Source organism: Megalobrama amblycephala, linkage group LG12, assembly GCF_018812025.1.
Source record: "Megalobrama amblycephala isolate DHTTF-2021 linkage group LG12, ASM1881202v1, whole genome shotgun sequence".
In the NCBI taxonomy this organism is placed as follows: Eukaryota; Metazoa; Chordata; class Actinopteri; order Cypriniformes; family Xenocyprididae; genus Megalobrama; species Megalobrama amblycephala.
This window is the reverse complement of record NC_063055.1, coordinates 11,117,992-11,139,693: the sequence shown is the minus strand read 5'-3', so window position 1 is coordinate 11,139,693 and position 21,702 is coordinate 11,117,992. Positions and strand designations below refer to the sequence as shown.

Sequence of the window (21,702 nt, the reverse complement as noted above, 5' to 3'; positions counted from 1 at the left end):
AATTAAAAAAAAAACAAAAAAAAACGATATTTGTAAGAAAGATCTCTTCAAATTGATCCAGTTCACCAAAGGTTTGAATCTGTTCTTCATTTGAGCTGTAGTATCTTTCAGGAAGGTATTTCAATATTAGTGAAAATGTTCTTGGTCTGAAAACAAAAGGATTTTTGTTTCAGTGCCTTCCAGTCGGCTGGAGGAGGGGTTCTAAGACTCTGTGGCTGTTCCTGGGAACGGAACAGTTCTGGTTTACACACACAGGCATCATCTCGCTTCAAAGTCAGTTCAACATGGTCAGCCGGTGAGTAATGGAACTTTTCACTCTCCGTCAAACTGCTCAGATTGAACAATGATTTTTGCTAGTGGAAAACACTCTTAATTCATTGTAAATGTTGAATTTTAGATATTTTTCTTTTTAAAGTTAATGCTTGCTTATTCATTTGTTTCCTTTTTAATATAATAATTATATGTAATTTGAAACAATGCCTCAAGAATGGGTATATTTGTATAAGTTTAGTTGTTTTGATTTCTTTTTCATGTCACCTCATTATGCTAAAAATGTGGACATCTGTTTTCATTCAGTCTTGAACACCCAGCCGGTGGCTATAAAAAAATCTTTGAGTCATGTGAAGAGTTAGCTGAGCCAATTCCTGCTCTTGTCTCAGGTTTGTATGCTTATAATAAGCATTTTCAATTGTTCATACATTTTACTTCTTATTTTCTCTATGCTTTCATTGAAGGGGAAAATGCTGCTTCAGCTGTGGTTGATATAAACGCCTCATACCCTTTGATATGGGAGCTGTTTTATAGACATTCGTGGGCTGAAGAATTTGTTTGGTTAAAGTGAACCTTCTCTCACTCCCTGCAGGCAAAATCCCTGCATGGCTTACTGGCAGTCTGCTTCGCATGGGCCCTGGGCTCTTTGAGATTGGAGATGAACCTTTTTACCACCTTTTTGATGGCCAGGCTCTCATACACAAGTTTGACCTGAAGGATGGACATGTCACTTATCACCGCAAGTAAGAGACTCTGTTTATTGTGCAGTAATGCCCAAAATAAAGTGCAACCCAAATTGAGTTTGACCACCTAAATGTTTTGCAATGATGGTAACCCTTTATTTTAGACATTCTCCTAACTATAAGTATCTTTGCAACTACCAGTCATTAGAGAATTAGTCATTTATCTGCTTAATATCTGCTAACTCTTTATTTTGATGGTCCACAACAGACATTAAACTGACTATAAGTAACTTTGCAAGTACATGTCAATTTATTTTTCTAACCCAAACCATAACCTAACCTCTAATGATAGTTAGTAGAATGTCTAAAGTGAACTATTGAAATAAGGTGTAACCCAGTAATTTACTGAGTTGAAATGCCTCCTATGCTGGACTGATATGTTTTGTAAAAAGTGGTTTTATACAATAAAGAACTGAGATTTTACTTAAAGGGTTATTTCACCCAAAAATGAAAATTCTGTCATGTATTACTCACCCTCATGTCGTTCCACACCTGTAAGACCTTCATTCATCTTCGGAACACAAATTAAGATATTTTTGATAAAATCCGATGGTGAGGCCTGCATTGACAGCAAGACAATTAATGATGCCCAGAAAGATACTAAATACATATTTAAAACAGTTCATGTGACTACAGTGGTTCAACCTTTATGTTATGAAGCGACGTGAGTAATTAATGACAGAATTTCCATTTTTGAAAAATGAAGATTCTGTCATTTATTACTTACCCTCATGCCGTTCCACACCCGTAAGACCTTTGTTAATCTTCAGGACACAAATTAAGATATTTTAGTTGAAATCCGATGGCTCAGTGAGGCCTCCATAGGGAGCAATGGACACTTCCTCTCTCAAGATCCATAAAGGTACTCAAAACATATTTAAATCAGTTCATGTGAGTACAGTGGTTCAATATTAATATTATAAAGCGACGAGAATATTTTTCGAGCGCCAAAAAAAAACTAAATAACGACTTATTTAGTGATGGCCGATTTCAAAACACTGCTTCAGGAAGCATGCACAGTGAATCAGTGTGTTGAATCTGCTGTTCGGAGCGCCAAAGTCACGTGATTTCAGCCGTTGGCAGTTTGACACGCGATCTGAATCATGATTCGACACACTGATTCATTGTGCTTCGATGCTTCCTGAAGCAGTGTTTTGAAATCCGCCATCACTAAATAAGTCGTTATTTTGTTTTTTTGGTGTTCCAAAAATATTCTCGTCGCTTTATAATATTAATATTGAACCACTGTACTCACATGAACCGATTTAAATATGTTTTTAGTACCTTTATGGATCTTGAGAGAGGAAGTGTCATTGCTCCCTATGGAGGCCTCACGGAGCCATCGGATTTCAACTAAAATATCTTAATTTGTGTTCTGAAGATTAACGAAGGTCTTACGGGTGTGGAACGGCATGAGGGTAAGTAATAAATGACAGAATTTTCATTTTTGGGTGAACTAACCCTTTAAAACGCATATTAACTGGCATCTTGAACTTCAGGTTTATCAGAACTGATGCTTATGTGAGAGCCATGACGGAGAAGAGGGTGGTGATCACAGAGTTTGGCACCGCTGCGTATCCAGATCCATGCAAAAACATATTTTCCAGGTCTGGAAAGTATTTTCTGTTCAATTTAAATTGGGAATATAATAATGCCATACAAATATTTACTCTCAGTGCATCCACTTTTGGTATAGGTTTTTCACTTACTTTCAAGGCATTGAGGTGACTGACAACTGCCTTGTCAACATCTACCCCATTGGTGAGGACTTCTATGCCTGCACGGAAACCAACTACATAACTAAAGTTGATCCCGATACCCTCGAAACGATAAAAAAGGTAGGCTTATATACACTTTATATTTATGATCCCCTTTAGACTATAAGTAACGTTGCACCCACATGTCAAGTAACTGATTAGACTATTAGTTGATTACTAGTAGACTATTAGGCGTAGGGTTAGTAGAATAAGTCGGCATGTATTTGCAAAGTTACTCATAGTCAGTAGAATATCTGTTTGTGGGACCATCAAAATAAAGTGACATGTAAGTTGACGTGTAGGTGCAACATTACTTACAGTCAACAGAATGTCTAAAGGAGACCATTTGGTTCTGTTGTCTAGTTTTGAGCCCGTTAACAAAAGTATAAATCCTTTACCATCTCTACTTACCCATAGGTGGACCTCTGCAATTATCTCTCAGTCAATGGTGTGACTGCACATCCACATATTGAACCAGACGGTACTGTATATAACATTGGAAACTGCTTTGGGAAGAACATGTCGCTGGCCTACAACATTGTCAAGATCCCTCCACCACAAGAAGGTTGGTATAATGCTTTGTTGGCTTAAAAAGATCTTATTAATGCATTATGAGGAGGTGTTTGACTTTTTTATTATTTGTTTAATCAGATAAATCCGATCCAATTGAAAAGTCAACAGTTTTGGTACAGTTTCCAAGCAGTGAGAGGTTCAAACCATCCTACGTCCATAGGTTGGTAATAAAATAAAATATAATATAATTTCTTTAAAGGTGCCCTCGAATGAAAAATTGAATTTATCTTGGCATAGTTAAATAACAAGAGTTCAGTACATGGAAATGACATACAGTGAGTCTCAAACCCCATTGTTTCCTCCTTCTTATATAAATCTCATTTGTTTAAAAGACCTCCAAAGAACAGGCGAATCTCAACATAACACTGACTGTTACATAACAGTCGGGGTGTACGCCCCCAATATTTGCATATGCCAGCCCATGTTCCCAACATTATGAAAGGCATTAGACAAGGGCAGGCAGTATTAACATCTGGATGTGCACAGCTGAATCATCAGACTAGGTAAGCAAGCAAGAACAATAGCGAAAAATGGCAGATGGAGCAATAATAACTGACATGATCCATGATAACATATTTTTAGTGATATTTGTAAATTGTCTTTCTAAATGTTTCGTTAGCATGTTGCTAATGTACTGTTAAATGTGGTCAAAGTTACCATCGTTTATTACTGTATTCACGGAGACAAGAGCCGTCGTTATTTTCATTTTTAAAAACTTGCAGTCTGTATAATTCATAAACACAACTTCATTCTTTATAAATCTCTCCAACAGTGTAGCATTAGCCGTTAGCCACGGAGCACAGCCTCAAATTCATTCAGAATCAAATGTAAACAATATAACAGTATACAATACTCACATAATCCGACGCATGCATGCCGCATGCATGACGAACACTTTGTAAAGATCCATTTGAGGGTTATATTAGCTGTGTAAACTTTGTTTAGGCACCGTTTAAGGCAAGCGCGAGCTCCGTGGGCGGAGAGCACGAGATTTAAAGGGGCCGCACAGCATAAATCGGCTCATATTTAATGATGCCCCAAAATAGGCAGTTAAAAAAATTAATTAAAAAAAATCTATGGGGTATTTTGAGCTGAAACTTCACAGACACATTCAGGGGACACCTTAGACTTATATTACATCTTGTAAAAAAACGTTCGATGGCACTTTTAATAATAAAATAATAATATTCATAACCAATATAATAATATATATTATACAGCTTTGGCATGACGGAGAACTACTTTGTGTTTGTTGAGACTCCGGTGAAGATCAATCTGCTGAAATTTTTGACTTCTTGGAGCATCAGAGGGACGAATTACATGGACTGCTTTGAGTCAAATGACAGAATGGGTGTAAGTCCGAGCTCACTGGCATTATATTCCCTTCGAATGGTTAATTTGGGAAACAAAAACAACAAATAAAATGCTCTAGGTATTTTGTACATTGCCTCATTCTCTTTAATTGGTTGCATTCCCAGACATGGTTTCATCTGGCAACCAAGAATCCTGGAGAATACATCAACCACAAATTCAGAACATCTGCCTTTAATGTTTTCCATCACATTAACTGTTTTGAGGACAACGGTTTTATTGTTGTTGACCTGTGCACTTGGAAAGGGTACGATTACTTGTTTTTTATATTTATTGAAGCTTTAGCTAACATCTCAAAATGCCCTAATAAAATATAGCAATGAAACAAAAACACTTTGTACATGCATTTGACAATGGCAGTAAACATGGCCAGAGAGAAAATGTGAGACAATGGTGATCATCTGTGGTCCCCTTCCTTTGATTGACAGGCATGACTTTGTGTATAATTATCTATATTTGGCAAACATGAGGCAAAACTGGGAGGACGTCAAAAAAACAGCCATGAGAGCTCCACAGCCAGAGGTGCGGAGATACGTGCTTCCACTGGACATCCACAGGGTAAGAGATATCAGTGTAATTTTACTATCTTTGAGATACTATTATAATTTTATTAATGGTTTGAATTCGTTTTTATTTTTATGTTTACCATTTTCACTGGTTGTAGTAATTTTGGTGTGTTTTTTAGTTTTTATTCATTTTGATTTCAGTTTTAGTTGTAGTCAATTTGGTACAGGTTAAACTATATGAAAATGAGAAATGTTTCCTTAGCAACTAGATGAAATAAAATAAAGTTAATGTATATTTTATATCAAGTAACAATATTTTGTATGTTGTTTTTAGATAACTACATTTAATAAGTGGATATCATGATCCTACTTCACCCCAGGAGTAAATAGATTTACTTCTGTTTATTTCTTGATCTTTTGTCTTTCCAATCCAAAAATGCATTCTTTTATTTTAACAGTCTTTTAATTATTTTATTCCTTTGTTTTTGCAGGAAGAGCAGGGAAAGAATTTGGTTTCTCTTCCATACACCACAGCTACTGCTGTCATGTGCAGTGATGGAAGCGTTTGGCTCGAACCTGAGGTTCTTTTCTCTGGACCGCGTCAGGGTAAATATTCAACACCAAAAGTCACAAGTAACCCCTAATCCAGTATCTCAAAATATTAGAATATTTACATTTGAGTTTCATTAAATGACCATCCCTACAGTATAAATTCCGGGTATCTCTTGTTCTTTGAAACCACACTAATGGGGAAGACTGCTGACTTGGCAATGGTCCAGGAGACAGTCATTGACACCCTCCACAAAGAGAGTAAGTCACAGATGGTCATTACTGAATGTGGTGGCTGTTTACAGAGTGATGTATCAAAGCATATTAAATGCAAAGTTGACTAGAAGGAAGAAACTGGGTAGGCAAAGGTGCACAAGCAACAGGGATGACCACAAGCTTGAGAATACTGTCAAGTAAAGCCGATTCAAACACTTGGGAGAGCTTCACAATGAGTCAAATGAAGCCGGAGTCAGTGCATCAAGAGTCACCACACTCAGACATCTTCAGGAAAAGGACTACCGAGCCACTTCTGAAACAGAAACAACGTCAGAAGCATCTTACCTGGGCTAAGGAGAAAAAAAACTGGACAGTGAACAGTGGTCGAAAGTCCTCTTTTCAGATAAAAGTAAATTTTGCATTTCATGTTGAAATCATGGTCCCAGAGTCTGAAGGAAGACTGGAGAGGCACAGAATCCAAGCTGCTTGAAGTCTAGTGGGAAGTTTCTGAAGTCAGTAATGATTTGGGGGGGCCGTGACATCTGCTGGTGTTGGTCCATTGTGTTTTTTATCAAGTGCAAAGTCAAGGCAGCCATCTTCCAGGAGATTTTGGAGCACTTTATGCTTCCATCTGCTGACAAACTTTATATAGATGCTGATTTCCTTTTCCAGCAGTACTTTAGCACCTGCCCACAGTGCAAAAACCACTTCCAAGTGGTTTGCTGACCATTATATTACTGTGTTTTATTGGCCAGCCAACATGCCTGACCCCTGAATCTATGGGATATTTTCAAGAGAAAGATGAGAAACAGTCGATCCAACAATATAAAGATCATCTGAAGGCTCAATAGTGCCTCAGCAGTGCCACAGGCTGATCACTTCCATGCCACACTTCACTGATGCTGTCATTTGTGCTAGGAGCAAGTCATTTGCTGTAATATGTGCTGCCGACCAAGTATTGAGTGTACAAATACTTTAAAGAACTTGAACTTTTCTGTTTTGAAAATCCATTTTTTGATTGATCTTAGGAAATATTCTAATATTTTGAGATACTGGATTTTGGACTTTCATGAGCTGTAAGCTCTAATCATCAAAATTAAAAAAAAAAAAAAACTTTTGAAATGTTTTACTTTACATGTAGGGAATCTAGAATATATGAAATTTTCATTTTTAAAAATAGTTTACAATAAAAAAATGAACTTTTTCACGATATTCTAATTATATGACCAGCACCTGTATATGTGTATACATAAATAGAGAAGCTACGGTGGCCGCCTGGCTGACACAAGTCAAAGATGTCGTCGTCTGAGACAGCAGAGAGCACGTTAGTCAGTCAAGCAATGCTAGCTTCTAATAAACCAGATGACTACTACTACTACTACTACTACTCAGTGCATATTCAACGTAGTGACAATGCAAGCTGCCTCTAAAAACACGAACGATTTAGAGGAAGAACAACATAGTGATTAAACGCACTCTGTAGAGCATTTGTCCGTTTAGGGCTGCTGTAGAAACATGCCGGCGCAAAATGACGACTTGACATGGAGGGGGACCCGTGGTGTATGTAGATAGAAATGGCTCATTCTAAAGTAATAAAAACACAACGGTTCATTATGTAAGGTCTTTATACACCACCGAAAACATAGTTATGTATATTATATTGCATTTCTGTCAATAGATCCTCCCAAATTTTACACATTGCACCTTTAAATATTTAAACATAGATATTAATAAAAATATAAATAATTATTAATAAAAAAATGAATAAAAAAAATAGATTTAAAGCATTTTCCCTCTACGTTCTTTTTGTGTTTCAGCTTTTGAGTTTCCTCAGATCAACTACAGCAAATACTCTGGAAAAAATTACACCTTTGCTTATGGACTCGGGCTAAACCACTTCATTCCAGACCGGGTGGGTTTGACATGGTCCAGAAAACATTTTTCATGTCAACGTTTGATCCATGTGTGATTTATTGTGTTTTTGTGGGGTTTTAGATTTGCAAGTTGAATGTGAAAAGCAAAGAAACATGGATATGGCAGGAGCCAGATGCCTATCCGTCAGAAGCACTGTTTGTGCAAAGCCCTGATGCTAAAGATGAAGATGATGGTATTCCTAATATGGACCTAAGCAAACATATTTCAGATCTGTTCATTCTCTTGAAATAAATAAGTCTTTCTTCTGCTTTTCTCAGGTGTTCTTCTGAGTATTGTAGTGAAACCAGGAGTTTCCCAGAGGCCAGCGTTCCTCCTCATACTCAATGCCACTGACCTGACAGAAATAGCACGTGCAGAGGTTGATGTCAACATTCCTGTCACTCTCCATGGCATGTACAAACCATAAACAGGACTTTGTATGTCGGTAAACAGACCATTTTTTTTAGTCTAGTGTAATATCATTTAATGTTATTGTTGCTATTTTAATTGGGCCAGTTATATGACCTGATATACTTATAATGCTACAGTTTTTTTGGTTATGTGTACTGTAAGAATCAACTTGTGAGACTTTTGTTTGTTTGTTTCAAAAATATACTTTCTACTTCATTTATTTATTCACAAGTAAAATTCCATATGTACACATTTGTTTATTTTACATCAGCCAGAAAATAACAACAATAAGGCACTGCTTCTGATGGCAAGTTACAGGCAAATTGTCTTTATAATAAAGTGTCTTTAAAATGTGTGTTAGTTTATTACTTTAATAAAGACCTTATACAAGTTTAAAAAGTCCACTTTCTGGTAGTGTTACATTCGGAGAAAGGGAGTCCTCATCTTCTCTCTGGACAATTGATACTCTTGTTGCTTAATGATTTTCAGACACTTGCTCAAAACCTAACAAAAGGAAACAAAAGTATATATTTTATAAAGCTTTTATTTTCAAACTCAAGAGTGCAATACATATTTTGAAGAAAATCCAATTGTTCTATATATATAATTGGGAATAATATGTAATACATTTAAGTTAATAAATATAATTATGAACTATTTAACAAAGTTTTAAGTCAACAAAGAAAAGTATTTGGGCAGTTAAAACACATTGTTGACCAAGTCACAATGACATCAAAACGGACAATTATGTTTTATGGAATACTGCGGTTTGTATTATAAATGATTTATTATAAATGACTTCTTGCAGTGTCATCTTCTCTTCTCTGGCTGAATCCCAAATGGCACACTTCTATGCACTTTCGACCTTGTGGACTTACAATGGTTGCCATGTGCGTGTGTCCGTTAAAGGATTAGTCCACTTTTAAATACACTTTTCCTGATAAATTTACTCACCCCCATGTCATCCAAGATGTTCATGTCTTTCTTTCATCAGTCGAAAAGAAATGAAGGTTTTTGAGGAAAACATTCCAGGATTATTCTCCTTACAGTGGATTTCAATGGCTACCAACAGGTTGAAGGTCAAAATTACAGTTTCAGTGCAGCTTCAAGGGCTTTAAACGATACCAGATGAGTAATAAGGGTCTTATCTAGCGAATCGATCGGTCATTTACAACCGTTTATGCTTTATAAACAAAATATCGCCTTGAACTTACTTTCCGCTTCCGCATTCTTCATAACGCTTACGCTGAATGTTCTACGCCTTCCCTATTCTACTTACGGAACGAACGCGGCGCCAGTTTCGTTTTTTTTCCGTAACTTGAATAGGGAAGGCGTAGGACATTCAGCGTAAGTGTTATGAAGAATGCGGAAGCGGAAAGTATGTTCAAGGCGATATTTTGTTTATAAAGCATAAACGGTTGTAAATGACCGATCGATTCGCTAGATAAGACCCTTATTACTCATCTGGTATCGTTTAAAGCCCTTGAAGCTGCACTGAAACTGTAATTTTGACCTTCAACCTGTTGGTAGCCATTGAAATCCACTGTAAGGAGAATAATCCTGGAATGTTTTCCTCAAAAACCTTCATTTCTTTTCGACTGATGAAAGAAAGACATGAACATCTTGGATGACATGGGGGTGAGTAAATTTATCAGGAAAAGTGTATTTAAAAGTGGACTAATCCTTTAAGTCCACGAGACCGTAGGGTCTCATTTATCATTTTCAATTTCCGATAGACAAAATCAAGCCCCGCCTTACATTTTTTCTTGTTCAAGAAGCAGTTTGACTCAGATATACGTCACCATAGGGAAGAAAAGACTATCGAAAATCTGTTTCTTTGCGTTAGATTACAAAATATCAAAACAAGTGGCATTTATTTTAAAGAAATATTTTGGTTTATTATAAAAAGTATTAACTAAGAGCACTAGTTTTGCCTTTTTTAATATGGAATCTTGTTTCCACCACTAAATAAAAAAATTAAAAATGGCAATCGTGACTTTTTATCTTACAATTCTGACTTTCTTTCTCAGGATTGCAAGATTTAAACTTACAATTGCGAGTTATGAAGTCAGAAATGTGTTATAAACTCACAATTCTGACTTTATATCACTCAGTTCTGACTTTATATCTCACAATTCTGACTTTATAACTCGCAGTTCTGAGAAAAAAAAGTCAATTGTGAGATCTAAACTCGCAATTGCAAGAAAAAAAGTCAGAAATGTGAGGTAAAAAGTTGCAATTACCTTTTTTATTTTTCATTTCATGGCAGAAACAAGTTTCCATACTTTAAGGTATCCGATGCTGTAGCACTTGAGTTTACTTCTGTGACTCCACTGAAAACCTCAACAGCTGCTTTTCATTAAGGCCATCCAGTGAAAAGTCAGGATTCATGTCTGTGCTTTTTGGGCTATAATTTGTAAAAGTAAAAATTATGTGAACCAGATAGAAATCAAATCAGTTGAATTTGCTTTCTCTTTTCTTTTACCTTTCTGGTGTCTTGAGGTAGAATAACACCATCATCCCACAGTCTGCCAGTGGAAAAGAATGCTGAACTCTCTTCCTCCAACCTTTACATAGACATAAATAATTTTTTTTATATATTTATACATATTTATACACATTTAAAACATCCGGTTATGGGCATCCTGTTACATTGGCTCTTACATCTCATTAATCTGTGTGATTTCCTCTTCAGTCTGCACAAATGCCTCTGAGTGGCCTGGGGCCAAAATTGACACTCTTGCATTAGGCCAAAGGAACAGGAAGTTAGGGTCAAAAGCCCTTCCACACTAAAAAAAAAAGTGTTCAGAAAGATTTAAAACGACTCAAACAGTCTTTAATACACATTAAAATGATGAATTTACACACTGACCATAGCATAGCTGTCGCCTCCATGACATCCTCCAATAACCACAGTAATTTTTGGAACAGAAGCACAAGCCACAGCAGACATCATGGAACCCTGAGCCTTCAGTCTGTTAGTGTTGGACTCTGCCTAAAAGAGAGGTTTAGAGGAATGAAGTGAGGGTGGGAGAAATGAGAGCAAGTAACAAAGTAAAACAAGATGGCATGTGAACAAGGCCAGATACCATTCCATTCAAAAAATCTTTATACCAAAATGAAAAGTGCCCCTATTATGCTATTATTTTTCAGCATCACCTCATTTCTCAGTGTGTGAAATGCTTAGATCATGGATCCCGTCTCTCTAAACCCTGCTTCCAAGAGCCTGCTCTGATTGGTCAGATGGCCCAGTCTGTTCCTGATTGGTCTACCGCTTACAGCTCGTGTCAGAAACAAAACACACATTACCATATCTGGTATTAGCTCAGAGGGCTTCCTCAGCACTTTTATACACCGTGATATGAACAGAAATGACGGGATCATCCTTTTGCAAAGTGGGTTTGCTTGCACACCACAGAAAACAGTGTCTTCTCGACATGTTGAAAATACAAACCCATAGGCTGGCATTATGCAAATTTGTTTCAAACCAATGTAGGTTTGTGCAGGAAGACAGAAATTACTGAAGACTCGTTTCAGGCAGTTCAGAATCGGTTCGTTCATTCGGGAGACAATAACTCCATTTATCATGCACTTTGATCGTTGAAACTTTGCAGGCCTTTTACATTCACAAATAGCTATATTACACACTACAAACAAAAACAATCAGATATTACAAAGGTAATATCTGAACAAGGATAATAGAGGCACTTTTAAATGAAATTACAAGTAATTTGACTTCTATTTTAAAGAATCTGACGGAAAGTCGGCATATAAATGTCTTCTGATGCACCTTGGTTTGTGAGAGTGTGTGTGCAGGTTCTGGAGCCGTGTTCTGCAGGAAGATGAGAGGAATGTCCCTCTGGTCACACAGCTGAACAAAATGACTGCCTTTCAGGGAAGCTTCATACGTCAGCTCTCCATTATTTGCCACAATTCCAATCTGATGTCTGAAGATTGAGGGGAAAAATATTTTTACATCTTCTCAAGAAAATGTAACTGAAAACCTGACAGACACTCTGATAATAATGTTCTGGGTGGTTGACAGGGCATTGCTATGCAGTTGCTAAGCTGTTCGCAGTGGTTTTTAACATGTAGCGATGCAGTCTTCTGGGTGGCTGTCAACTGATTGAAGTGTAAAAAGCCTTCATGATATTCTGGCCCCAAGATGTGGCTCATTCAATGTATTTTTTCACTTGTTTTATTGTCCACTGAGTGAAAATCTTATGTCTGATGGCTTAAAAAACTCTCCTCAAGAGGCCACACAATTTGAGGTACAATTCATACCTGTAGCACAAACAATGTGGTATAAACTGAACGAAAACTCTAAGTATGAGAAATAAATACAGTGTTGATTGCTATGGCAAGCACTGCTGCTTAGGTAAAGGTGAAAAGAAAAAAGTAGCACTTTACAATAAGGTCTCATTTGTTAACATTAGTTAATGTATTAACTAACATGAAAAAACAATAAGCCATACATTTGTTACAGTATTTATTAATCTTTTTTAATGTTAGTTAATAAAAAACAGTAGTTCATTGTTCATGTTAGTTCACACTGCATTAAAAAATGCAACAAATACAACTTTTGATTTGAATAATGTAATAATGTATTAGTAAATGTTGATATTAACATTAACTTAGTTAACTAATGAAACTTTATTGTAAGTGTTGCCGTAAAAATTAAATAAAAAGTAACAGAAGTAACATCAGTTCAAAAATACAGTACATTTTTTTTCTGAGCATCTCTGACGTATGTTTATCCTTTTGGTAGGGGTTAGGGTTTCACATTCATTCACATAGTTTCACTTTGCCATGGCAACAAAACAGCTCTCAGAGGCGCTCTTTGTTCGATCAAATAAAGAATCTTGAGGAGGCTCCCCATGATCTGAAATTTCAGTAGAAAAGATTCCTTTTCTTAATCTACATCCTGCTCAGATCGGATTGGTCCAACTTACAGGAGCATAAAATCTAATTTTCAAGTTAAAAGGGTTAACTGTTTTATCTTTACATTCACTTTACTACTACGTTACTGTCAAGCAGTGTGCTGATTGGTTTAGGTGAACTAGAAACAAGTTAATGTTTTGTTTTAATACTGGGACATAATGATGCATTTTGATGACATTTAACATGCCACTTACTCAATATTCAAAACATCTAACATATTATATATATATTAAAAAATGTAACTACCATTACCCTTCAATTCTAGCAAACCCAGTGAGGAGGGTGGTACCGTAACGGGCCTTGAACTCCTGAAACCGACTACCATCGGTCAGGCGACTCACTATCTAAACAGAGTATAATGAAAACAAATGAGTAAATGAACACCCACACAAACCATGTGTAATGTCAGTATGTACGGTGTAAGTCTAAAACTATGCATGTGCATGGATGCTTACCAGTCTGACATCCATGCTGTGATTGTGACATGCAAGGCCCATGAGATCGTCCGTGCTGTACAGGGGCCTCTCAGCCGGAGTGTCTTCCTCTAGCATGTTTCTGGTACGAGGTGCAAGTCCACACAGCCCATAGGCAAGGAGGAAAGAGATCAATGTCCGCAAAAATATGCAGGATTCATTTATATAATAGATGCAATATTAATATTAAAATCAATTATTATATTAATTATTTTGTAAATAAAAATTTATTTCATTTTAGTAATATTATGGCAATATTATATTAATTATACTATATTACACTCAGCTGAGCAAAACTATTCAGTGTGCATTTATAATATTGTTAATATGCATTTCAATGTTAGTATTATGTCAATTATTATATTACATTATTAATAATATATATATTTTACAATTTTCTTATTAAAGGGATGTAATTACTTTGTACTTATATTACTATATTATTGTCATGATCACAGTCTGCTCCTGTCAGTTCCCGGACTACACTTCCCACAATCCTCCCTGCCAGTCACATGTTCACTCCACACCTATCACCTGTCGCCACTTACAGCCATGCACACACTCCTCACTAATCAGCACACCCAGCTGCAGCTTGTTACCTGGACTATAAAAGGACTCTCACTCACACCATCCAATCGCGAAGTCTTGATTACCCTGTGTGTCAAGCCTGCCGGCCGCTTCGCTCTCAAGCCAGCCGTCCGCTTCGCTCTCAAGCCAGCCGTCCGCTTCGCTCTCAAGCCAGCCGGCCGCTTCGCTCTCAAGCCAGCCGGCCGCTTCGCTCTCAAGCCAGCCGGCCGCTTCGCTCTGGCAAGCCGGCCGCTTCGCTCTCAAGCCAGCCGGCCGCTTCGCTCTCAAGCCCGGCGGCCGCTTCGCACTCAAGCCCGCCTATTTCAACGCTCTCAAATTCGTCTGTTTCAACGCTCTCAAATTCGTCTGGTTGATCATACGCTCTCAAGTTCGTCTATTGCAACGCAGTCAAGTTCACCGGTTGCGACGCACTCAAACGCCCTGGACGCGATGGACAAGATGGCTGCTTTGCCAGTGCCTACGGGCAAGATGGCCGCCCCTTCGGTGCTCGCGGAGGTAGGGGTGTTCCAGCCATTGAGTCCGCTCCAGGACCCGCTTCAGTCAGTAAGTCCACTCCAGAATCCGCTCCAGCCAGTGAGTCTGCTCCAGTCCCACATGCGCTTCCTGTCAGTCCCGTCATGGCCAGAAGGACTGTGTTCGCGTTCTATGTTCTGGCTGTTTTGCGGGCCTGGAAAATGCACTCAGGCTCCTTTGACCATGGACCAGTCTGTCAGTCCGAGCCCGCTGCCGTCCCGGAGCAGCCCGAGGCCGCTGCCGTCCCGGAGCAGCCCGAGCCCGCTGCCGTCCCGGAGCTGTCCGCTCTCCCTGACACGGCCACGGAGGCCGTCACCGAGCTGCCCGCTCTCCCTGACACGGCCACGGAGGCCGTCACCGAGCTGCCCGCTCTCCCTGACACGGCCACGGAGGCCGTCACCGAGCTGCCCGCTCTCCCTGATACGGCCACAGAGCACCCCTGGTCGGCCCTGACACCACCGCCCAGGCCATTTGTCCTGCCGCTGCCGCTCAGGCCATCAGCCCTGATGGCGCCACCCGAGCTCCTTGCCCATGAACCCGCCAATGCCTCCGTTGATTTCCCCAAGAACTTTTTGGGGGGGGGCAGTATACCTAGGGGTGGGGAGCTTGTGGGTGGGGACCTTGCTCGATCACTGCCGGCATGGGCCTTTGAACTGTTATGGCCACTAATGGACTCTGACCGCTGGGGTCATCTATGGACTCTGTCCCGCAGTGGCCGTCCAAACCATCTGACCTGCCGTGGTTGCCCGAACCACCTGACCTGCCGTGGCTGCCCAAGCTACCTGACCTGCCGTGGTTGCCCGAACCACCTGACCTGCCGTGGCTGCCCAAGCCACCTGACTTGCCGTGGCTCTCCGTGGCACCTGACCCACCATGGCTGCCCGTGGCACCTGACCCGCCATGGTGGCCGAGTTCCTGGAACCTGCATTGGGGACCCTGTTCATGTCTGCATACCAGTCCCCAATGCACCCACCCCCCTCCCTAGCTGTTCCGTTTACGTCGCGAGGACGCGCCTTCCGGGAGGGGGGCATTATGTCATGATCACAGTCTGCTCCTGTCAGTTCCCGGACTACACTTCCCACAATCCTCCCTGCCAGTCACAGTTCACTCCACACCTATCACCTGTCGCCACTTACAGCCATGCACACACTCCTCACTAATCAGCACACCCAGCTGCAGCTTGTTACCTGGACTATAAAAGGACTCTCACTCACACCATCCAATCGCGAAGTCTTGATTACCCTGTGTGTCAATTCTAAGCGTTTCCCTGTGTTTATCCTGTTTCCCTGTCTGTTCCTGTTCCTGCCTTTGACCCTTGCCTTGCCATCCTGTTCTGTGAATGTTATCTGCCTGCCTCGATCTACTGCCTGTACCCTGACTACGATTCTGCCTAGCCCTTGCTGTTCCTGTTTGCCCCTGCTTAGACCCTGCCTGTACGACCACGCTTACCACTGTAAATAAAAGCTTGCATATGGATCTTACCATGAGTCCCGCTTCGTTACAATTATATTATATATATTGTATTATTTAGTTATAAATAAAACGTGTTTCATTTGATTAATATTACATTGTATTACATTATATATTAAATTATATTAACAGCTGAACATGTATACAGGATGCATTTACAATATTAGTTTTGTGTCAAATTATAATATTTTATTTATACTTTTCTTATTACCTGGATGCATTCTTTGTTTTTCATTGTATTAATATTATGGTCAATATATTATCAGCTGAGCAAAACTATTTACAATATTAGTAGTATGTTCAATTATTATATTGAATAATATTTTATTTATATATTTGTACTGTTAGAGGGACGCAATTTGTATTTCATTTATATTATGTAAATATATATATTTATATTATATTATATTATTATCAGCTAAGGATATGTATGCAGGTTGCATTTATAATATTGTTAAAATGCTTTTATAATATTAGTTTTATGTTTAATTATCATATTATATTCAATTACATTTTATTAATTTATAATTTTCTTCTTATTAGAGAGAATTACTTTGTATTTCATTTTATTGTCAATATTATATTATATTGTATTATATTATATTATACTATATTATATTTTTTGGAGATTTGCAGTTGCTGTACATGTTTGAATACTCTATTCTGCTTTAACAATCTGACAATCGATGAGGCAAAGCTGAATGTCTGTCTGTAAAGCACCACATGTTAATCAATACTCATCAATCAATAACATGGTTGTGGAACTACAGGGATTGAGAACCACTGCTCTGGAGATCAACATGCAAGAATGCCATCAAACGATGGAAACAGCATACTCTGAGTGTAGCCTGGCTCCTCCCAGGTCCTCTGGAGAAACCTCCTCCCCGGTGGCAGCCTTCACCAAGGGTGGACCCCCTAAAAATATTGTTCCTATCCTGTGGACAATCACCGACTCCTCAGACATAGTGGGGACATAGGCACCACCAGCTGTACATGACCCACACACTACTGACACCTAGAGGTCAAGACATCACATTGCATCAGATCAAATATTCAGCATTTCACATGTACTATTCTAAAATATTTTTCTTGACTATTTTAATACCTGAGGAATTTTCATTGCTGACATAACTGCTTCATTGTAAAAGGTGCGTCCACCATGGTTTTTATCAGGAAAGATCTCTGACTATTGAAAAAGAAATTGTACAACCATTAAAAAAAAGTGAGTGAAAGAAAAAAAAAAGATTTCAGAGATCATCATGGCAATAAATGCAAGTTACCTGAAGAGGCAGAAATGCGCCACCACTGTCCACCAAATAAACGAAAGGCAAACGATTCTGCATAGCCACAACTTGCGCCCTGAGCTGCTTTTTAACTGTGATGGGATACGCTGTACCTCCTTTCACAGTAGCGTCATTAGCACAGAACATGCACCAAAGTCCATTAATTTTACCAATTCCTGTGGAGAAAAAAACCCAAACGCTGTTACTAAAGAAGCAGTTTGAGAGGACTAGCTATGCTCAAATATTTTAATATCAATTAATGTCTAATAAGTGTAATAATATTATGTCTAACAAAAATACAGAACAATAAATAAATTATTGGAAGTTGGTGCACAGTACAGCATAAACATTTGGAAAAATGCCACACTTATTGGTTTTATTTATTATTTAAAGGTGCTACAGAGGATCTTTTCGTCGATTAAGAAACCAAAGACATGCGTAAAGAACAACCCCCCTCCTTCACAGCTCATTTCGAGGGAACGCCTCCCAAAACTTGTGCACGAGTATTGGAACACAAGTGTTTACCACCGGCATTCGCTGTGTCGTGTTAGTGGATTCATTATGTCGGACTCACCGCAGGTAACTAAGCAGATAATCTGCAGTTGTTACTCCTGTCTCCTGACAAAAACATTGCATGCGGCGCCTGTGGAGTGTGGAAAGTTACTGGAGCGCGCAGCCGCGCTCGTCTCTCACAAGGAACATCACGGCAGTGATTGACAAGCCAGAGGGCCAATCGTTTACGCGATGATCGCGTAAACGATTGGCTGATGTTTTTAAGGCCCTACCTCGTGCACAGATGATGTATATTAATATTATTCCTTTCAGTGCACCTAATAAATAGTCTTTTATCAGTTAGTAAAGACAGTTTCAAGTAATATTGCAAAAATGTATAAAACAAAACATCCTCTGTAGCACCTTTAATGATTATTAACAATATGTATTTATTTTGATAGCAAATTTTGAATCATGCAACGTTCATTTAAATGACAAAATTCAAAAGCTTCAAAAAGAAGCATGATTTTCTCTGTTCAATTTCTAGTAAAAATGAGTATTTATTTATTTTATGGTATTAATTAATTTTTTAAACCAAAAAAAAATTCTCTACATTTTGTAGTCTTGTACCTGTGAGACAGCCTGCAGCTGGAATGTCTCCATAGGGCAGGCCAAGTCCAGCAAAAGGAGAAAGTTCTAAATAATCTTCATCATCCAGCAGCAAGCGGAGTCTGTCTCGTACCAGGACCTTTCGATTCCTCTGCGTATGCCGTGCTATGGCGTTTTCACCACCTCCCTTCATTACTTTTTCCTTGTGTTCAAGGTATCTGACGAAACAAGACATCATTATATGAGCCGAAAATCACTTATGTGATCAATTTTATGATAAGGGAAATATTGTAATGTAAAGGTCAATTACAATAATCTTCAATGAATGTGAACCAGATTTACTTTTGCTGACAGATCAGGCTGTTCCTGAGATTGGCTTCATATACATGTCTGTGAGATGGCTGAAATGCTCCATCTATAACTGGAAAGGCACTTGGCAGGCGTCTCCTGCGCGCAGTGGAGCTCATACAGCGGTGTGATGCTGCTGGCTGTTGTGTCCTGTGTGTCAAGGGTTGCCACAGACTGCCTGAAACAGGTGAGTGTGTGCAGCGGTATACAGTGCAGCTGGAAAGCTTTAATGATGTATCCCATGACTGTGGATTTTGAGAGAATGATGCTCTAGTGAGTTGTATGAGTTTATTCCCTTTTATATGAAAAGACCTGGTGAAATAAGAGACATGCATGTTATTTGTAGCTATCTGAAGAACGGTAAATTAGACACATTATGCTTGTTTATGACTCATTACTGTATCATGAATACAATAAACTTGGTATTTATCATAGCAGAAATTTAAGTGTTCCAAAGTTTTGTACACAAAACAGGCTAAATCTATCTCTGGTGGCAAGGCGCAAGAAATATGAAATGACAGGTGTCATTGTTGAGCTGCAATATTAGAGACGACAATAAACCACACGAAATACTTAAGCCCTGCACCAGTATAAACGTGTATAAATTATATATGGTACTGTACAATATCATAAATAGTGTGTTTTAATAATACAGTTTAAGAAATTGTTCAAAGCAATACCTTTCACTTTGCATTGAACTTTTTTGTTAAAACTATTCTTCAAGTACTTGCAGTTGTATTTTTCTTTTCAAGTGTGTCAAAGGTCGTTATGAGCTGACTGGGATTGTAAAAGCAAATAACTTTCTAAAACAGCACAAATTAGTTTACCTTAACATTTAATAGATGATCTTACCTTAACATACAACAGTACATGATGAAACGAGAGGTAGAGGTCTAAAAAATTGAATTTTGTTATAGTGTAACAAGAAAACAGGTCTGGAAGGAAACAAGCATAAAGGAACGTTTGTGTTTGCGATATAACGCAGAGATTACATAATGAAATAATGGCCACTAGAGCGCAGTATATACCAGTAAATGACTGTGGGCATAATATGACATACAGTAACAGTAGTAAGAGACATTCTACTAAATTATTATACTAAAACCATAAAACTATTCCGTTACTTGAATTAAAATAAAGGTTAACGGAAATAATTTAGAATAGGCCTATAAAAAACTTAAAAAACACTTACATTACTTAAATTTAATTTCAGCTAGTTGCCAAGGCAATGTTTCTTGTTTTCATTTCGTTTAACTTGATGTTAAAATAACTACAAGTAAAACTGAAATTAAAATTAATAGCTATATCACATATTTAAAAAAATAAAATAAAATAAAAATCACAACAAAATTACAACAACTTTAGCTAAAATTACAATGGAAAACTAATTCAAAATATAAACAAAAAATAATATCTTACTAGTACAAAAGAATTTATATATTATATATAAGTTTACATATAAGTTCATATATATATATATATATATATATATATATATATATACACACTACCGTTTAAAAGTTTGGGATCGGTAAGATTTTTAATATTTTTAAAAGAAGTTTTGTCTGCTCACCAAGATTGCATGTATTTAATTAAAAATACAGTAAAAACAGTAATATTGTGAAATATTATTACAATTTAAAATAACTGTTTTCTATTGGAATATAATATAAAATGTAATTTATTTGTGTTGGAAAAGCTGAATTTTCAGCATCGTTACTCCAGTCTTCAGTGTCACATGATCCTTCAGAAATCATTTTAATATGATGATTTGCTGCTCAAGAAACATGTATTATTCAAAAGAATTGTTCAAAAGAACAGCATTTATCTTAAATACAAAGCTTCTGTAGCATTATACACTACCGTTCAAAAGTTTGGGGTCAGTAAGAATTTTTATTTTTATTTGTTTGAAAAGAATTTAAAGAAATTAATATTTTTTTCAGCAAGGATGCATTAAATCGATCAAAAGTGACAGTAAAGACATTTAAAATGTAACAAAAAATTATATTTCAAATAAATGCTGTTCTTTTGAACTTTATATTCATCAAAGAATCATGAAAAAAAATATTGTACACAATAAATGTTTCTTGAGCAGGAAATCATCATATTAGAATGATTTCTGAAGGATCATGTGACACTGAAGACTGGAATAATGATGCTGAAAATTCAGCTTTGCCAACACAAGAATAAATTACATTTTCAAATATTTTCAAATAGAAAACCGTTATTTAAATTGTAATAATATTTCACAATATAACTGATTTTACTGTATTTTTAATTAAATAAATGCAGCCTTGGTGAGCAGATGAAACTTCTTTTAAAGACATTAAAAATCTTACCGATGCCAAACTTTTGAACGGTAGTGTATATATATATATATATATATATATATATATATATATATATATATATATATATATATATATATATTCCAAAGGCCTATTATTTGACTTTCTGAAAGCAAATGAATAAACATATAAAAACATAAAATAAATTGTCTATATTGGTCTTAGTTTAAAAAGTATAGATAAAGATAGGCTAACAGTTTCATACAACCTAAAACTATACTAGACATTGACTAAATAGATTTTTTTAAACAAAAATCACAAGACTATCCACCTTTAACTATATATATAGCTACCATGTAAAATAAAACATTTTTAGACAGTATTTAT

General features: G+C 37.4%; 2 protein-coding genes across 2 annotated transcripts; one reads left to right on the top strand and one right to left on the bottom strand.

Moving 5' to 3' along the window:
- The first annotated feature begins 179 nt into the window (after positions 1–179).
- Positions 180–8,665, top strand: LOC125279955 (retinal Mueller cells isomerohydrolase). Its single transcript, XM_048210183.1, has 14 exons — positions 180–295; positions 577–659; positions 863–1,013; positions 2,513–2,620; positions 2,710–2,851; positions 3,188–3,335; positions 3,422–3,503; positions 4,564–4,696; positions 4,822–4,961; positions 5,143–5,272; positions 5,712–5,826; positions 7,803–7,897; positions 7,981–8,092; positions 8,178–8,665. The coding sequence occupies exons 1-14, from the start codon at positions 285–287 to the stop codon at positions 8,324–8,326; spliced, it is 1,599 nt and encodes a 532-aa protein (XP_048066140.1). The 5' UTR covers positions 180–284; the 3' UTR covers positions 8,327–8,665.
- Positions 8,553–20,331, bottom strand: si:ch211-198n5.11 (methylcrotonoyl-coenzyme A carboxylase 2). The gene is made up of 14 exons (XM_048210433.1): positions 19,880–20,331; positions 19,022–19,339; positions 18,701–18,897; positions 17,576–17,754; positions 17,401–17,481; positions 17,113–17,310; positions 15,263–15,393; positions 13,707–13,806; positions 13,504–13,595; positions 12,101–12,257; positions 11,183–11,305; positions 10,975–11,099; positions 10,796–10,877; positions 8,553–8,814 (listed from the first exon to the last, which is right to left on the bottom strand). The coding sequence occupies exons 1-14, from the start codon at positions 19,897–19,899 to the stop codon at positions 8,728–8,730; spliced, it is 1,890 nt and encodes a 629-aa protein (XP_048066390.1). The 5' UTR covers positions 19,900–20,331; the 3' UTR covers positions 8,553–8,727.
- Positions 20,332–21,702: the final 1,371 nt, after the last annotated feature.

Bases quoted from the DNA above. Each gene is read 5' to 3' on its own strand.
- LOC125279955 (XM_048210183.1), top strand. The intron at 4,962-5,142 runs GTACGATTACTT...TTTGATTGACAG, and splicing joins GACCTGTGCACTTGGAAAGG to GCATGACTTTGTGTATAATT. The intron at 5,273-5,711 runs GTAAGAGATATC...TTGTTTTTGCAG, and splicing joins TTCCACTGGACATCCACAGG to GAAGAGCAGGGAAAGAATTT.
- si:ch211-198n5.11 (XM_048210433.1), bottom strand. From the start codon at position 19,899: ATGTACTGTTGTATGTTAAG. The intron at 19,340-19,879 runs GTAAGATCATCT...TTATTTCACCAG, and splicing joins ATGTACTGTTGTATGTTAAG to GTCTTTTCATATAAAAGGGA. The intron at 17,755-18,700 runs GTACAAGACTAC...TTTTCTCCACAG, and splicing joins AGCTGCAGGCTGTCTCACAG to GAATTGGTAAAATTAATGGA.